Here is an 18,983-nt window from a genome sequence, read left to right on the forward strand (position 1 = left end):
TATAATGTTAAACTGACTTGGATGTATAAATCCATATGAAAATAGATTTGCTGACGATAAAAACGTTTCACCGATTATGATTGAAACTACGTGTATTTAGTCTTGGGTGACAGTAGGTTAGTTCGGTTAATTTAGTTTATCAGTAAGAAATAATGTTCGATATCGAGCGCTGTCACTTTCAGGATTGTTTTTAATGTTTAGCTGTCTTTTACGTTTTGTCGTTGTTAATGTCCTATTAATGTCAATTACTCCGAAGTTTTTTTTATACTGTTGGAATGTCATTTAACTCGAGTTGAATGTAATACAAGGTTTTTTTACACTTAGTGAAGAAATCATAATACTTATTTATAGAATGTATGCATGTTTGAAACCGCGACGTCAGCACAGTACGTATTGAGAAGCAAACAAGCCGGCTTACGATTTGATAACGTCTCTTGCCACCACAGAAACAACAGTTCAGCTCCAATTTCTGAACACAATGTCATGATAAAATAACCTAAGCGATTTAAAGGTTTTAATTATTGAGTAATCAATATATTTTTATATTTTACTCATGTTAATTCCGCTATGATAATAACACATTCGTCGACGACAGTTGCAAAATTGTTTCTGGTTAATATGAAGTATAATGCTGATATTATTTCTTGACAGAATTAATGGGGTAAACGTGTCATTGCAACTACTTCAAATCTGCTGTTAAAACAAATTCAGAATTTATGTATTCAGATTCTCGAAAATGTAATACATATAGTGAAACACTACGGCTCGTTATTACCATTGAAACCCTTTCCACATATATATGAAATGTCTTCTAAAAGCAGAGTCGATTGTACGATTCTGATCATGTCATAAGAATGTGATTTTGAATCACAATCAAACAATGATGGTACCAGGTGGTCTCAAAAAGGTGAGCGTATCCTGCCCTACCGCCTGCACCCTTCCCAAACACATGCAAAGGCAAAACAATTGTTTACCTGTCTGACATAAAACCTTTTGAATGCTGCACTGAGGCCTTAGGCCTTAAATGTTTTGGAAATCGTCGTAGAAAGAGCATGCTCGATTGTATCTTAAAAGTTGTGAAATGTAGACATCAAAGACTAAAACTGCTGGAAATTTTCGGCATAAAGGGACAATTGACAAGTGGGAAGTTGAAGTCATCCTTCGTATCATAAATTATGACAAAGACTTGCAGACCGTGCAAACAGTCCAGTAATGAAACATTCATATCAGCATTGAACGACTTATTTGAGTATTTGTTTATGGTGCTCACAAACCTAGAAGCATAATCAGGACGAATATTACAGAACGATCAGAATTTCTGACATTTCCTCGGTTGGCCACTCTGCGCAGCGAAATGCGTTCCCCTAATGGGACACTAGTGTCACTATTTGTGAGCTTTTCTCGATCCAAATGGTTAAAGCGTTCTCTCGTCACAACGATGATCCGGAGTCGATGCCCCGCCGGTATACAATTTGTGAAAACCGACGTTTGGTGCCCCCTGTCATGGTATGGATGAAAATTGTTAAAAGAAGCATAAATCCGTTCACACTCAATCTTTAACTAAATCCGATGTTCATGGTCCTTTTGCAGTCTCCAAATGAGTCTCCCTGGTCGGACAACAATATACGCACTGACGGAACACTCGACGCCTCGGCAGCAATAAATGACTTCGTAATCCATAGTGCTACGCTGATTAGACAGGGTGCTGTTCCAGGGGGCGATCACTCAATGGCTTTTACAGGGTAGGCATCACCATGCTGTTTCCTTGGCTGGTCAAGGGTTAATAATTGTCTCTGACTAATCTAAATTCATGTAATTATGAAGTGTTTTCATAAAGGAAAAATTATATGTTTGGTGGGTATTTTTCATCATAAAAGCCGAAACTAGTTTGTAGATGGTATCATCCTTAAACTATTGATATAACCCAACCATACCTTTAGGTTGATATTCGTTCATACATCTCTATGACTTCGGGACTGAAGTATTTGAATATAAATTTATTAAATGAATAATTCTTACTTTGTAAATGTTGAGTGGGTGAACCTATTTTAAGTCTCCTTCACATTTTCATGGATTCTCCCGTTTTAGTTTGGACGTCATTGAGTGAAAACTATCATGATATTGAACTCAGGCGGTTTTATGTATGAATCAGAACTATTTACCTGACACTTACGAACTGTCGCTTGCTGACAAGTATTGTGGTCAGTTACACAGATTCGGTGTAAGCGTATATTTCATATGACACGCATGGTGTACATGATATTCCAGTATCACATAGGAATGGCAATGGCTAACCCCAAACATTGCCGTTAGCAATACATATGAATAGTTATTACATGGCTCTTCATATGCAGTAAGAAGGACGACCTGATCTTTGGATGATAAACCTGTTGTGAACATACATGTTGTTTGTTTGTTGTTTAACGCCGCACTCAACAATATTCCAGCTATATGACGGCGGTCTGTAAATAATCGAGTCTGGACCAGACAATCCAGTGATTGCGTCATGAGCATCGCTCCACGCAATTGGGGTACGATGACATGCATCAACCAAGTCAGCGAGCTTGACCATCCGATCCCGTTAGTCACCTCTTACGACAAGGATAGTCGCCTTTACGAACATACATACACCTTTGTGGTAGATATATGGTTCGTTCATACACGTCATAAGATTGATGAAACATGAATTATTCGAATCATACGGAAGATACAGTGTCTTAAAGTATGGACGCAATCGGTAAAAGTACATGTATGTGACCTGACAATCGTTTGTCACGAATAGCATGAATCGTTGCAGTACCATCAACCATTGTTTCATATTATCTTCATTCTACGTTTTGCAGGACAATGTTATTTATATACCCTCGATGCTGACTACAACCTACAAAGCATCACTGACTTAATGATGTTAGTTTTTATTTTGAGGCTTATTATTTACCTGTAACATGTTTGTTAACTTTGTCAGCGTGAGGGGGCACTGGTGACCCAGTCGTCTGAGGCGCCGCAATTCGCTGTGCAGAGTTGCGTCACTTGGACATGCCAGAAACCTATGATTGTGGGTTCGAATCCCGGTTCACCCCGATAATGTTTCTAGGTTTATCAGCACCATACCCGTGCTCGTGGGTTTCATCGAAGTGGAAAAACGTCTAAGACCTGCATCACTTGGGGCTTTCCTCCGAAAATAAGGTGACAAGCCGTGATATAACTGGAGTAATGTTAAAAGCGGCGTTCAACACATTTCACTCACTTATCAGCGTGTGCATGTTAAGAACGTTTTTAAGTAAAAGAATACTTGAATAAGCAAAGTCATTAAAGAGTTTAGTATTTACTACGTTTGATCATGATAACTCATATTAAAGTACTCACGGACATGAAAAAACCCTGTTTTGTTGGATCTAATAATCGACACAAATGTAAATACGAAATAACAAAACAACTGGAAAAGTACTAGTCTGTATTTGCTAGTTTAATCTCAGTGCTCAATACAAAATGTACTTTACAGGAGGTAATTTGTAGGCACTTTCAACATTCAAAAATAAAACTAAGTCCAAATTGACATGGCAGAAACAGGCTATAGGCATTATGCAAATTAGCCTGGAAAAAAAAGTTATCAAAACAACAATAAAAATAACAGCTATGTTTATGTACATAATAAAAATGACATGTAAGTTGTTTAAGAAGGGAATATGTTACTTTTATGTTCTGATATTTTGTCGATGATTCACTATCCCACAATGCCACTCACAAATCACTAACCACTGACAAATCACATGCTCGTGGGTTTCAAGCACCTGTTTTCACCTGTCGTCAAGGTGTCATAGGTCATGGACATTCACATTGATCTACTAACACTTGGTTATGCTCAGTTTCACAATAGTCTGTTTTGTTCATATTGTTACACACTTTTACGTGTAAAAAGACATAAAAACCTTTGATACGCTGTATTTGTGCAAAGGCCCAATTAGTACTAATTGAGTTGTTTGAATATTTATATATTTTGTATATTAACTGCATTTATTTAAAATCTAAGATCGAAAAAACAGGTCTTTTTCATTTCCGTGAGTACTTTAGTAACCTGTATATTCGGCAGGCGCGACCTATGGACGTCTTCATCTGGCTCTCGCAACCTAGGTAAGTGCATACAAAAAAATCAAGGATTCATTCTCCTCACTAAACATGACATATGCTTATGTTTATGATGCATGCACATCTAACTAAGGCAAGAAGCAAGAATACTATTAGGACTAATATGAGGCTTAGGATTGTAGCTTGAAAACAGGTCAGAAAACAACTTATCTTTTGTGTAAAATACATAATTTACATTCATGACACAACATGCAAACTTTATTTTGCCTACACTAACCTAAACAGGGAATGCAGAGTAAAGCAAAACCAGTTTTCTTGTTTTGCCGTTTTTTCCAAAAGAGATAAACGAAACCTGACATAACTACATATAGGTAATGTATGAATATATAGTTAGTATCATGGTAACTGAAAAGTAAAATGTGTCCGCATATTGAAGCAGGTTATCGAAATTATTGTTATATCACTGATATATCAGGTGCAGAGTTATCGCGCAGTGCACGGTGCAGATGAAATAAATATTGTCGCATAAGTGCGGTGTACATTCACCGAATAATACGCATGATAGTTATTCAAAAGACGGAGTACATTCACACCATAAAGGGAAATAGTACACCATGTTTATTCCTATTGTTGCCTGTCTACCCTGTCTTTTCTAGAGCTATCGTTCGTAATAGGCAAGTAATATACATCACAGAATACAGACGATAGTTACTTTCAGGACAGTTTACATTCACTGCCGATCTTGCAAGTTATACCATGGCATTTGACTGGCACACCAAGTAATTTGTTTTGCGTTCATGTAGCAATAACCCGAACAAGATTTAGGCCACGCCAACTGATGGTTTACCAATTTGCGAATTATAGGTTGGGCGGGGCTTGGGTTGAATTACTGCGCTGATGCGACTGCTTCCGGATTATTGTCTAGTGTATTTGTGTGTAAATGATAATTTACATGGTGATTACATAAGCACTATATGGAGTTATTATTATTTGCGTATTTAGTTATAAGTACTGACTTACTTGTGTTTTTTATGTTTACAGAGTGAGGTATGCACTCTTTGTGTACATCCGCTATTTTACGGTGGTGCCTCCAAAAACGAAAACAAAACTGATGTCAATTCTAAAACGGAATGTGGGTTGGGTTGGGTTTGTTTGGAATAGGCCAGGTTCACCGTTTATTACATACAATAACTGTAGAGAGGACAATGCACATATTTCTATTACTTGTGATTTTTACATTCCTTTCAGGTCTCGCCTATGTTGATGCTCTGTGTGGATCGTTTTCCGTTTCCGTTAATGAGAACCAGTTCGTCGGCTGGGAAAGCAAAATTTCAGGACATGAGCTTGGACATAGGTATCATTTAGTACCTGTCTACTTTGTTTTGTTGATGGGTAAACCGATATCGATATAAAAAGAAACATCGAAAGTAAATACAGGTTTTACATGTACAATGGTAAAAACAAATATGGTAGAATACCATACTTTTCTGCTTGCATGTACAACAGCAATTGTCTCAAAGCTCTGTTTTATTATTTGTCTTTTTCTACTAAATATATTAAATAAATCACACAAGGTTAACACGAAGAAATTTATATCAGGCGTACCATTCCTCATCGACGTATTACGTACATGTGAATAACAGCGATCGGCCTAATCACTTTTTGAGGGTCACTGTTTTAAAACAAAACAAAAATTCCACTGAAAGTATTACAATGCAAAGTTTCTTTTTTTATCAATTCCTAAATGTCAACACCAGAAAGTAATCGATCGGGAATATCAGAGATTTACGGGGCGTAAAATGAAAATAAGTTATGAAAAAGCTATAATTGGATTACTGAATATCGGTGATGGCGACAGGCGCCACTATACTATTAACACAGGCATTTAAACAATTTTCACAAAAAGGGCATACCATTGGGTAGCTCGCGCATTATGATGACAGGCGACGTTTCATATTGTCGAAATTTCTCTGATTATCCATTTTTCAAATTCTGGAGTGACAACCAGGTATTTGACTGAAAAGCTTACTTTTTAGCAAAATGTGTCTTTCCGTGAAATGTTAACCAGACGTACCTGTAAAAGTACCAAAGCAATTGTGACATTTAGACGCACTAAGCTTGATTAAATGGTATAACTCTCCTACATCGACCCTCTTGTCGTACACCATTGAACGCGGGCTGCAATAAGTTTGAATGGCAATACACATGTCCAGATGTGAAACTGAATATGGTTTCTCAGTTGTGTCTTTGATTTCTGACTCTTTGATTTATTTTATCCGTTGATAAACTTTTATGTTTATTTCAGCATTGGAGCTGGCCACGATAGCAATGAGGGATGTGCGGATAACGATTTCTTTGTAATGGCCGCTTTTGTTGTCATGCCCAACCAAATACCTGATTCGTTGCTGGATAACCTGTTTCGATTTTCACCATGCAGTATTGCCAAGTTCAGGAGCACACTATTGTATGTCTAGTTTCAATCATGTGTTCCATTTTCTTTAGGGCTTACAACAATATCTAGAGTTGTCACGATTTTTGTGTTGATTTGGTATAACTGTGCCATACGATATCAATACATGTAGCAGTGGGTTATTATGTTTAAATGTTTTGTTTGTTTTTGGATATGTCTATACAATTGATGACGTAAATGTTTGTAAATGTTGTGAAGCCCTTTACTCTTGCTCGAAGTGTCACTGTTTCCCCCTTTTTGCAAATTTTGCTTTTTCGTCCAGTGTACAATCTGACAAAAAGATATAAGACGTCATCATTATGAGTACATGATGGTTTCTAACGTAATCGTATCTGATTGTAGGGCAGCTGCATGTACTCTTCAAGATTCAAATATCCCCAACATAGACCGTGGACCATCTGGGCAGATCTTCGACGCTGATGCACAGTGTCGGTCGTTCATGGGATCAAGTTCAAGGTTTTGCAGGGTAACTCCTTTTCTTTGATGACATGTTTGTATGAAGTATTTATATGATACTTATATTAACATGCTGGGGTGGATTGCAACGAGTAGAGAACGGTATATTTATGTCATATAAACAAAGATAGACTCCTGCTCAGGATGCGGTTGAAAGTTCAAATGTAATTATATCTGACACAAAATTGTAGTTCCATTAAACATTCATTTTCAATAAATTTACTGTTTGTGTCACATACAGGGAGGTGTCATTTTTCAACAAATTACGCCCTTGACCGTTTTAGTATGTGTCGTACCGAAGAAAACTTTTTGTTCAACTTATTGAATGTATGTTCACATGCAAATGCAGTGTTGGGTAAGTAATTTACAATAGATTTTAACATGTACAGGTTAGGTCTTAAAATTTCCAGTCGAAACTATGTTTTGGATCTAAATATTTTTGTGCTATGATGCCTCTTAACAATGTGAAGATATCTCAAACACAAACACCATAATCAATTGCATTTTGCACTAATTGATTCGGAATGAATGTGGGTAATAAACATAATCTCGCCCTCGTGTCTTTAGATATCAACTTCATCAACACCAGTAAAATGAATATGCAAGCTCTATGGGCGCGTTGAGCGGACTCATTTTGATATGAAAGACAACGATCCACGATGGCTCATGCATGCAGTGTGAATACTCTATAAGCACGTGTTTCTAATTTTGGAAACAAACTGCTGAACATATATCAACTATACCAGACCAGATGTATTGATGTTGTTATTATGTAAAGAGAATTTCAAGCATAAATAATAAATAATTGCCAAATGAAAGGAACAGTATAATCATGATTTTCCCTAATGCCCATGATTTTAATATCAATTATACATCAGGGTTTGTAGTGCATCTGCATTGTGCCCGTTTGTGAGTAATCTTATTGTCTCACACTTCTTAGACTTAGCACCATCTAAGGGATATGGAAACAGCTCCGTGTAGCTTCCTCAGAATTGATTTGGGTTTTTTTCTAGGAGGAAACATCTCGGCGCCAGAATTGTTTTGACAGCATGTGTTCATCTCTCCTGTGCTTTAATCCGGCTTCACCATCACAGTGTCGGGAGTTCTTTCCTTTTGCCAGAACCTCCTGTGGCAGTGGAAAGGTAATATTTGTGTATGATGCCATCTTTCCTTATATTGAATTTACTGGATCAACATTATGATTTACACTTATCAGAGGGGTACACAAAGTATGTTATCTGGGCTACCAGTTGTCGAACTTAGTGGGGACCTCGGTTGTTTCGTGGGTAAGAGGCTGACTTTGTGTACTGACAATAAGGTGCCTCACTCGAGTGTGTTATCTGGGCTACCAGTTGTCGAACTTAGTGGGGACCTCGGTTGTTTCGTGGGTAAGAGGCTTTGTGTACTGACAATTAGGTGCCTCACTCGAGTGTGGGTTCAAATCCCGGATGGGACTCAACCAAAAATAGAACTAGAATGTGTACTTTAATGAGAAAATGTTATTTCAACTACAACAACCGGGCATTATGATACTTAAAAAAAGATAAAAGCGAGGGACTGTAATGTTTTATACCCTTACTTAATGGTCAAAGGTGTGCAAATGTGAACAGCAATAATGTGAATATGATCCTGAATGTATCGTTCAAGATTTCCACATATTTTTGTTTGACAGTGGTGTGAAGCTGGACGATGTGTAGCAAACACCAATGCCCCGACTACTGTTGGTAAGACACAGTTATTGCTTGCACAGAGATACCATTGACATTTTACATACATTTTGTTTAGTAAAGTTCGGATAATGAAAGAAAACGAAAGCGTAGATGATTGTATAACAGAAGATATTTTTGGTCCCTGAAAGGCAAACTGATTGTTAAACAAGAAGGATGTTGCTATGCAAACAACAAAGTCTTGTACGTCACATTTTTGGAACTGATTCAATATATATTCTTTTTAAATTTTCTTTTACGCATGTTCTTTTAGAATGTATCTATTCTTTGTGTTGTAATAACGATTGACAATAGGATTTTATCCCAAAAAATAAATTGTCCCTGAAAATTCTGGAAAAGATTTCAGACAATTAACAAATGGAATTGCCCACCACAAAAAAATGAATTGTTGAAAGATGTTTTCCGAAAAAAATATTACAGCTTAAAATCGGGTTTTGTAGTTGTAGATTAAAAAATATCTAATTTCTTCTTCTGGTCAATCATTCTCAATGATTGATGTGAGAAAACCACGGGCTTAGGTCAAATAACTTGGAGGCAATCTTAAATTCAAAATTGATTGTTTTTTAAAGGTCTTTTCCTTTTGAAATTCCACCAAGTGTCATAATTGTTGTTATTCCTTTGTTAGGAAGCCTTCTTTAAAACTCATTACCAAATATTACCATAAAGCAAACTAATAGGACATTCTGGGTTTGGAAAAAGAGTTAAGATAGAAGCTGTGGTATTTTTAGTGGATATTGTAACAAAGAAATTATAATTTGGAAATGATTATATACATTTGTACTTGTTCTTGGGTAAGACGATGATACTACTTGGCTGCATTTCCATTTTAGGATAACAGTTTATTAATTTGAACATTTTCAGAGGGATGCCCTCAAGGAGATGATCCAAGTGTTGTATGTCAAGCCTCTCTGTGCCCTTCTTTCAACCCTGTCTTAAGGGGTATCCTATGTTGCCAGACCTGTGATGAACCATATATATGCCCATTTACAACACCTACCACAACGTCTACAACCACCACCCCGTCAACCACAACCACCACCCCGACAACCACATCAACCACCATTACAACTATCACAACTACAACTCCAACAACCACTACTACAACTATTACAACTACAACACCAACCACTTCTACAAGTACAACAACCCCAACAACCACCACTACAACTATTGCAACAACTCCAACCACTACTACAAGTACCACAACCCCAACCACAACCCCTACCACCACTATAACTACCACTACCTTTACCACAACCCCTACACCCACCACCCATACCACAACCTTTTCTATAACAACAACAACCATACCTACAACGCGTGATAAGGTTACTGAAATTCCCAACATACCTATCAGACTGTCCAAGTGTAAGCGGAAGTTTGGGCGATAATATTGATTAAATTATTATACAAGTCATAATTACCGAACTGGTATATTCTTAAAGTGAAACTGGCGTATTATTACACAAAGAAACTGTTCGTTTTCAAGGATAACCCTGTCTACCTGTCACTGTTGTAATGTGGACATGCAATAAAGAGGTTTGAGATAAGACATGTATTATGTTTCACGAGGAGCTAGTGAGTGAGTGAGTGAGTTAATATTTTACATCTCATTGGAAATTGTGCAGCCATATCGCGATTAGAACTCGTTAGTTATTGTTTAATACCTGTCGACAAAGGATAGTCAAACAGTAAGTTAAATATCACAGATTATTTACAAAGAAAACCAGGTCAACATTAAAACAAATAAATGTTCAATAGAATAAGTAAATGTTTTAAATCTAGGCTAACGACCACTAGCATCCAAAGCTAGACCACCTCACGGAGGACCATGGGGACTTACAGCGGGGCATCTGCTTTTTATGCCATCACCTTGGGCACCTGTGGTTATATGGAATGCTAATCAATATTTAAAAACAAAGAATAATCAAGGAATTAAAACACTAGTCGTTGTTATATACATGTACTTTAATTAAGATTAAGACACTGTCAGGGCGGAAACAATTTTACGCTACCCTAACCCCTCGATTGACACCACCTTCAGTAATCTCAGTTGGTGAAAACATCGCACAGATTAAAAACACAATTCAAGCATTCAAAATTTATCAAACAATTCTAAGTCTTTTAAACTCGAGTGACAGGAAATAGTCACTGGGGGCTGTCTGGGCTGTATAGTTAAATCACTCACCCTACAGTCCAGACTTAGCCTCCAGTGACTTTTTCCTGTTCCGGCAAATGAAATCTGCCCTACGTGGAAGCCGCTTCCAGGATGACGAGGACATAAAGGCTGCAACAGAGGCCTGCTTAGAGGGTCAATCTGCGGATTTCTATAGAAGTGGTATGAAAAGCTTGAAGGACAAATGGAATAAGTGTATTGAGGTGATTTGAGATTATATTGAAAAATAAAAGTGCAAAAGATAATTTGCGATTTGGCCTTATATTGAAGTTGCAAAATTTATTGAACGCCCCTCGTATCAAGAGCTGCTTTAGCTGCAGCATAAGCTCGTGTTTTACCAGCAATACCAACATGACAAGGTATCCAACAAAGAAAGATGTCGTTTTGGCCAGTGGCGAGAGTATTTTCAGATTTAAAATATACCAGGAATTAATGGATAATGCGAGTTGACATTCATACATGCCTGTAGGGCGTAATAAGGTATCATAGAAAATTATGAAGTGTTCACATGCAGGTTGTTTCTGAAAATATGCCAAGGCTAGTTTACATCGCCTTGGCTTCAGCAGTACATTTTGAGTTGTTTGGCCCAAAAATGATTTTTATCAGTTTACCAATGAGGCGAAGCCATGAATCGGTATCAAGATATTTGCTGCTGTTATGTGTGGTTATATTCTTAGGTGAAATAGTTTCGATTAAGTTTGGAAAACATCCTCATAGGGAGGATTAAAAATGCAATCATATGCTGGATTTGTTTGATTTTAATTTTGTGATATATTGTCATGCTAGTTTTAAACAACGTTGTTTAAAAGAAGGCTCATCAGCCTCTACATACAGACTATCAACCGGAGAATGTCCCGAAAGCTCCAAGACAGAGCCTCAAGCCCTGGTGACGTATTGAATCTAGTTTCAGTAAGCTACATTTACAGACTTCACCATAAATGATGAAAGAGTAATCTAATTTTAAGAGGATCAGCGATCTTTACAAATATGTGATCCCCGCCCCACTTTTAGTTTGAAACGACTTTTAGGCACTTTGCCTTGAGATATTTGATATGTGGCGAGAATGTCAAGTGGCGGTCGAAAATAAGTCCCAGAAATTGGCCTCCTCAACTACTTTGATGGGTTTGCCAGATATAAATAGTTCTGGGTACTAATACTGTCTATATTTACTGCAAAAGTGTACACAATTAGTTTAAGCCGTTAAAAAGCGAGGAAAGGGAGATAAAAGTCCAGTTTCAACTCTTGCTGAACTAGGCTGGAGTTTCTAGGCTCGATCGTAGCGCCACCAGTGGCTTTTACGAGTAATTCCCTTCTATGTCTGATTGCAGGATGACCAATCAGATTCAATCTCTCATATCGCTTGTAATTGCTTCGAACAACATAGCAGCGCCCAGTCTAGACGATCTGATCGATAATCAAAATATGTATTGTAATAAAACAGGTCTTACCTGCGAAGCGCTTCAGATTATTTAGCACCTTGATTAAAAACATGACAAGATTTCAAACATATCTGTCGACGCCCAGTTGAATATACACATGACTGCAAATCCTGCAGTCATCCCACACTCAATCCATTAACATTGCTTCAGGCAGATATGCAGTATCCATTAGAATTACAAATGACTGACCGAGTTGTTGGTATACTTTGCTCTATTTCACTTGCATAAAAGTGACCAGTGTTATTGCAGGAGGAAAGTATGCATCATTGTGGTTCTGTTCTGTGAAATCTGTGAATATCAACTGCATATATAATTATACATTACATCAACTGTAACATTTATAAATTAGTTTGTACAAATTTGTATTTGCAATATACCATTTGACACAACAATTTTTAACAGATATATCATTTTCACTTAATTCTACTTGATTGATCTCAGAACTAAGCAGAAGCCATCAATGTCTGATTGACGACCGATGCAGTATTGAAACCTCCCAGGCTACCAGGACTATGTTAGAAACCTGGAATTCAACTTCTGTGCAAACACAGGACAGGATCTGGCTCTGAGGTACATTTACCCCAAAAGCAGATATCCAGACTGCACCTAAGGACCACGATTATTTTCCCTTGCCATTAACAGAGTACGTGCTTGATAACTTATTTTTTCAAGTTTTCTCCATTTCTGGAACACCAACGGTCTATATATAGAGTCAAACTACCATGTGAGTTGTGTTTGCTGAAATTACATTTCAATATTGCCTTTTCAATGTTAACTGTGGAGATCAAACATTTAATTTGGAACATCATAATCTTGTCGGACATAATCTTGTCGGACAAAAGTTTAATTAATATTTTATTGACACGTGACACAAGAATCTTCTCAGCTGCTGGAAGTAAACATTCACACTTAGGCCAAGTATAAAGTTTGGCAGATCGAACGCAAATGGAGGATTACGGCATCGCGTTTAGGGGACATTTCTAATGCAACAGAGAGAAGAAACAGAGAAACTCTTTGCCAGTCTATTGTTCCCCGTCTGGGGCACCTGTTGTTCACGGGAAACAGTATGAATCTGTGGCAGTGAAACAATTTGAGTCTATGTACAACTTAAATGTTCAGAAATGTGGGTTGTTTGTTTGGCCAGAGCTTCCATATTAAGGGGCTTCACCAGGTGGAGTTTTGTGGAAATAAAATGTCCACGTGTAGGAAAGGATGTGAAACTGTACATGGTAAAATGTTTCCATGTTTTTGTTGTTTCTCTCATGAAACAGAGTCAGGTACAAGGTCAATTGTATTTGTCACGTTCAAAAACATGTTTCTTTGTTGTTTACACTCATAAAGATTTGTTTTTTGTGCAAAGTCAATCAAGACAGAAATTTTGTTAAATTTCAAAGTTGCCAAAGTTTTGAATTATTTCATAAGAAGTACTTAAGACCTTTTATTGCAGGACACTTTTAACTACTGCATGAATGTAGAAGCTGTCTGATATAGGAGATTTCACAAGATGCCAGTTGAAATATTGTAATGCTACATAAAATATTACTGTGTATGTTGCCATCCTTCCGAAGAGTTTGCAAAATAATTTGAATATCAACTGTTAACATCGAGGTTTCCACAAAATGGAAGTCCGACAACTGGTAGTCTAGATCATTTTTATGGTGGCTGAGTGGCTTAAATCGCAGACTTTGTATGCTGGCGTTAAGGTGCCTCACTTTGAGCGTGTGGGTTCCTAAAAAGTACCAGAATTTGTACTAGACCAAGGAAGTGTCATCCCAAATATAACAGGGATGATATGCGATCAGATGGTGTAATCCATTACATAATATGCTTTGATCATGTCAAATGTGAATGATTTAATATTTTTGAGCAAAGAAAACACTACTATGTGATAATTGAAAGTGATTTGCATAACTACCAGCAAGGATCATGAATTTCAGGATATTTATTGTACCCTGCCTGTTGTCATTTGTTTCATAGCAAAACACATGGTAATGATACAGTTCTATAAATGTATACATGTACAATTAATGCTTTTTAATGATGGAAACACAAGTGTGAGCAGACTTGTAAGAAACCCGTGAAGAGAATAGGTCTTCAACAAACCATGCTTGTCGCAAGAGGCGACTAACGGGAACGGGTGGTCAGGCTCAGTGTGCTGCTTGATGCATGTAATCATATCCTAATTGCGTAGATCGATTCTTATAATGTCAATCACTGGATTGTCTGGTGCAGACTCGATTATTTACAGACCGCCGTCATGTAACTGGAATATTGCAGAGTGCGGCGTTAAACAACAAACAGATGACTTATAATGTACATTTTATAATACCCAAATGTCATACTGTAATATTAAAATATTGATGACAAAAGAAAGTGTATGCAAGCAATCCCACGATTGCATTTCTGAAGTTATTTATACAGAAACATACATTGTATAAAAGCATTCTTTTCACACATCAGAACTTTACTAGGTGGTAAGTCTCTTGTCAGAATTTTGAAAGATTTACCCAGATTAATTTCACGTTCAATGTTAATTTGCTTTGATTTTGCAATTCTGTCATGAACAACTTCCTCTTGCTCGAGCTGAGATTTTCCCTTGGGCATTGTAGGTGTGTTCACATACACATCCTTGGCCGCAAATAAATCCTGGATCATGATGCTATCGGCCATTATACTGTCTTTCCTTTGGATTAATGAGGCAGTATCAGAACACAACTTACTTCTCTCAATGATTTGGCTGTCACTAGCTGATCCCCCATAGCTTCTGCTAATGTTAGATACCCAAAGATCTACCGCTAAACAAAGATCTGAGGACATCCCATTAGGGTCACGTCAGAACGACCTTTCATCCGACCAATCAGAGCGTCGCTTACCAGATCATGAAAGTGACATGAAAGTCGGAAAGTGATTGCTAATCATGCAGCCTCGAAAACGTTGAAACGGGGTATTCCGAACGATAGTTTCGGGCTTAACGACTGAATCTATACAATCTAGACCATATATTAGCCCTTCTAGAACGTTCTTTTGTTCAGGTTTCAAATTTTAAGCGAGAATTTGTCAAAATATGTAGTCGCCAATTTGAAATTAGGGCCGTAAAGCACGAGAAAGCTGCCTTCTGACTGGCTTATGTCGACTTCTTGTCAGTAATTCCATTGGTCGGTCTGACGTGACCCGTAATGGGATGTCCTCAGATCTTTGTTTAGCGGCAGCGAGAACTAAGATCTGATTTTAATTAAATTGGATAGATACCACACCACGCGGCGTATAACCAATCATGTTCTTATTTTTGTTATTTCGAAAAGGTGGCACTCCGGGCATGTACATTTGACGGCTTCTGGATAGGGGTTGCATCAAGTTTGAGCCTTTTTGATGGAAATTTTCTGGGCTAGTTTCATGTATTACTTCCTTTGATGGCCGTATTTATCTCTTGTAGCTGGAAATATATTTAAAAAAACAGATCGACTGACTTCATACATAATAGCAAGCTCCATGTCATATTTTCCTTGTCTCAACTTCATTAAGGTTTTGGGGAGATAAAACACTACATTTGTAGTTTAATTTGTCAACGGCTGGTCCCAGGATATTGAAAAATAGCATGAAATGATCATAACTGTCAATACTTTTGTAGTACTGAACAGCTCTTGGGTCGAACATAAATTTTTCAATAGACAATTTACACTGACCAGCGTGGTCTGCAAGCGGTAACCGAGAACTATCCGTTTCAAATGGTGTTTCAGGCTTTGATGTTTCTATGGACTCCACACTTACCTAATACCCAATGCCATTTAAATTCATGTACACCTCGTCCAAGCTTTTTCTTGGACCACGTGCCCTCCTTCTCAGATGGACTACTCTCTGGTCTAAAACCAAACAGATGGCACAGCTCCCTTTTTGAGACTTTTTTCTCACCTGTAAAAGGATTGAATGTTTAGTACAATATTGAATTTGATAAGCACCAACTATCTTTATTCACTGTCAGAGTTTCAATGGGACAACAAATAAGCTCATGCATGATATTAGTTTAATCTAAAAACATTTTTTGTCAACATGGCTTAATGTAAAGCTCACTACAAAAAGAATAAACTCGTCATAAAACATACACACCCAAGGTAAAAAGTGCGAAGAGCTGTTTCTCTCATAAACTGAGGACTTCACATTTCCTTGTGTACCACTTATTCACATATATATATAGAAATGCATTAATTTGTATTTCCCCCTAGATTGCTCCAATGGGCTATGTAAGCAATTTGTTTATAGCCAAAGCAGTCGTGTCAAAGAAGTCCAAATAATTTGTGTTGTTTAATATATATCAGGAATGAATTAGAAATAAGAAATATGTCTCCAAACTCTGACAATGTTAATTAAAGAAAGCACTGATCAATCAAAGATACAGCTGTGCTTATATAAAGTTTTTGAAACTCAGCTCCTCCTGGAATATTATCATAAACCCTGGAGCCAATAGTATTTCTACAATGATGTCATGTACCAAAGATGCCCATGTTGTTTCAGTGTAAAACAAATTAACTTTCCTGACAGTGATATAAAAAAAAATGAAACTCTTTGCACGGAATTGTACCAAAAACTTTATGAAAGTATTAGTAGTGGTAAGACTTTAACCCGTACCGCCCCTCAAAATATATATAATTAAAAGGATTGAGCGACAATGAATACACATATATAACTTTTGGAGAGGGGATACGGGCGGAGGTCTTTCCATTTTAAAGAAGCAAATGTCATTGATGCATAATGAAAATCATCTTGGCTAGCAGGAAAAACTATTTCTTAAAATTATACAGAAATGATAGAATAATCATACACCCTAAGCAGTGCTCTACATAGTCCTCGGCGAAACCGCATTATTACTGGTTCGAGTGTCGAATGGAGCTAACTCTATATATACTTTGGAGTTATGCTGTTTAGTTACGTATCCGAGAAAAATATGGCGCTGTGAAAGCGTTAATCTTTTCCGTCTGTCACTCAGTTCATCATTAAAACTACACATGGTATTCTATTGAGTGAACAATTTCCATCAGTATGCTTTACGACTGTTAGAAGCGTTTGTCAAAATAACTGAATTGTGGAAAACTTACTACCTGCTTATTGGAGGGTCGCAGATGTGGGTCTTTCTTAAACACTAAGCATAGTCCTTATCATTTTATTGATTGTAGATATAAATATCACCGACAAAACTGTATGCATAAAAATGAACACAGAAATGTCGGCCCACTTTTTAAAAAGATTGTCTATAGCGATTTGTCTTGGTGGGCCCACATTTTAAAAATTTTGTAAATCAATACAAATATTACCATTATATAAAAATTATCTATTGACCGTAGTTATAAAACAGAAAGACAAACGATCTCTCCGACAAAGCAATGCAATTAAGTGAAAACAGAAATGTGGGCCCACTTTGTTTTTAATATGTCAAAAGAGATTTTTCTGGGTGTGCCCACATTTTAAAAATTCAGTAAATCAACAAATCTTACCATATTAAAACTAATCTATTGACTCTAGTTATAAAACAGAATAACAAATGATCTCACGAACAAACCTTTAGGCACCAAAATCAAAAGCAGAAATGTGTGCCCACTTTTAAAAAAATTGTCTATACAGATCTTTCTAGGTGGGCCCACATTTTAAAAACTGAGTAAATCTACTAGTCTTACGCTTTAAGATTAAATACCACCACAGTAAGTAAAAACAAGCACATTCTGAAGATTTAACAATTTTATTCATTCATAACGAAAGAAAAACAATCAACAAATCATTTTATCCAAACATGTGTATGGTCTAGAGCTACTGCATCTCGATGTGACATCAGTAGCAATATAACAATGATGTTCACTTTATTAAGTATTTAATATTTTATCAAAATTTACCACTTGCAACAATATTGTTAGTTATCACAATAACAGTTTTTTAATAGGAACTCTGTTTCATTTTACCTTGAACTCTATTGTAAGGAAAATATATTTATGAAACACTCACCCACACATGATATTTATGTCACAGTTACATGTAGTTGCACCCTGTACGCTCTCGATAATCTCAGTTATATCATCTAGCGTACAAAATCTACAAATAAAATACAAGCTTCAAATAAGCAAACATCAAACATCTCGTAAAGTTATTTTCTTGCCTTGTTCAATGAATTTGGATACACAAGCTTCCACGTTTAATCATTCACTCGATAGAACATGTGATAATTGTTAAATCCTACTGCCACATCATTAAAACTTCACATCTGAACAGGTTGTCCTTAGTTCCTGTGCGCATAATCACTGTTTGTTTATTTGTTGTTTAACGCCGAACAGCAATATTCCAACTAAATACTTGAGTCTGGACCAGACTATCCAGTGATTGATATCATGAGCATCGATTCACGTAATTGGGATACGATGACATACATCAAGCAAGTCATCGAGCCTGACCACCCGATCCCGTTTGTCACCTCTTATGACAACATGTTTTCAGTGGTTTTTGCTTTTCCGGAACAACCGTAACCCATGGACTGTGAGTATAATAAGTACCAGTCCGTGCCTGATATTTGTACGTTTTGGAGGTATTATGTAGTAGAAAATGAGGTCATGTACAATGTTTGTTCTGGATTATAATATGTATCCGGTGAA

At 36.9% G+C, this 18,983-nt stretch overlaps 1 protein-coding gene and 2 pseudogenes across 1 annotated transcript; 2 read left to right on the forward strand and 1 right to left on the reverse strand.

The window, feature by feature from the left end:
• Positions 1-1,728: 1,728 nt before the first annotated feature.
• Positions 1,729-10,130, forward strand: LOC139453708 (A disintegrin and metalloproteinase with thrombospondin motifs 1-like). Its single transcript, XM_071235184.1, has 9 exons — positions 1,729-1,742; positions 4,091-4,131; positions 5,335-5,440; positions 6,392-6,550; positions 6,899-7,022; positions 8,026-8,154; positions 8,685-8,736; positions 9,601-9,976; positions 10,076-10,130. Exons 1-9 carry the CDS (start codon positions 1,729-1,731, stop codon positions 10,128-10,130), a joined length of 1,056 nt encoding a protein of 351 aa, XP_071091285.1.
• An 844-nt stretch (positions 10,131-10,974) lies between these two features.
• LOC139453709 (uncharacterized) lies at positions 10,975-13,739 on the forward strand (annotated as a pseudogene).
• Positions 13,740-14,690: 951 nt separating this feature from the next.
• Positions 14,691-16,853, reverse strand: LOC139453710 (uncharacterized; annotated as a pseudogene).
• Between the last annotated feature and the right edge of the window lie 2,130 nt (positions 16,854-18,983).

The sequence above is a fragment of the Haliotis cracherodii genome, unplaced genomic scaffold, assembly GCF_022045235.1.
Source record: "Haliotis cracherodii isolate W230 unplaced genomic scaffold, xgHalCrac1.p SCAF_10, whole genome shotgun sequence".
Classification (NCBI taxonomy): Eukaryota; Metazoa; Mollusca; class Gastropoda; order Lepetellida; family Haliotidae; genus Haliotis; species Haliotis cracherodii.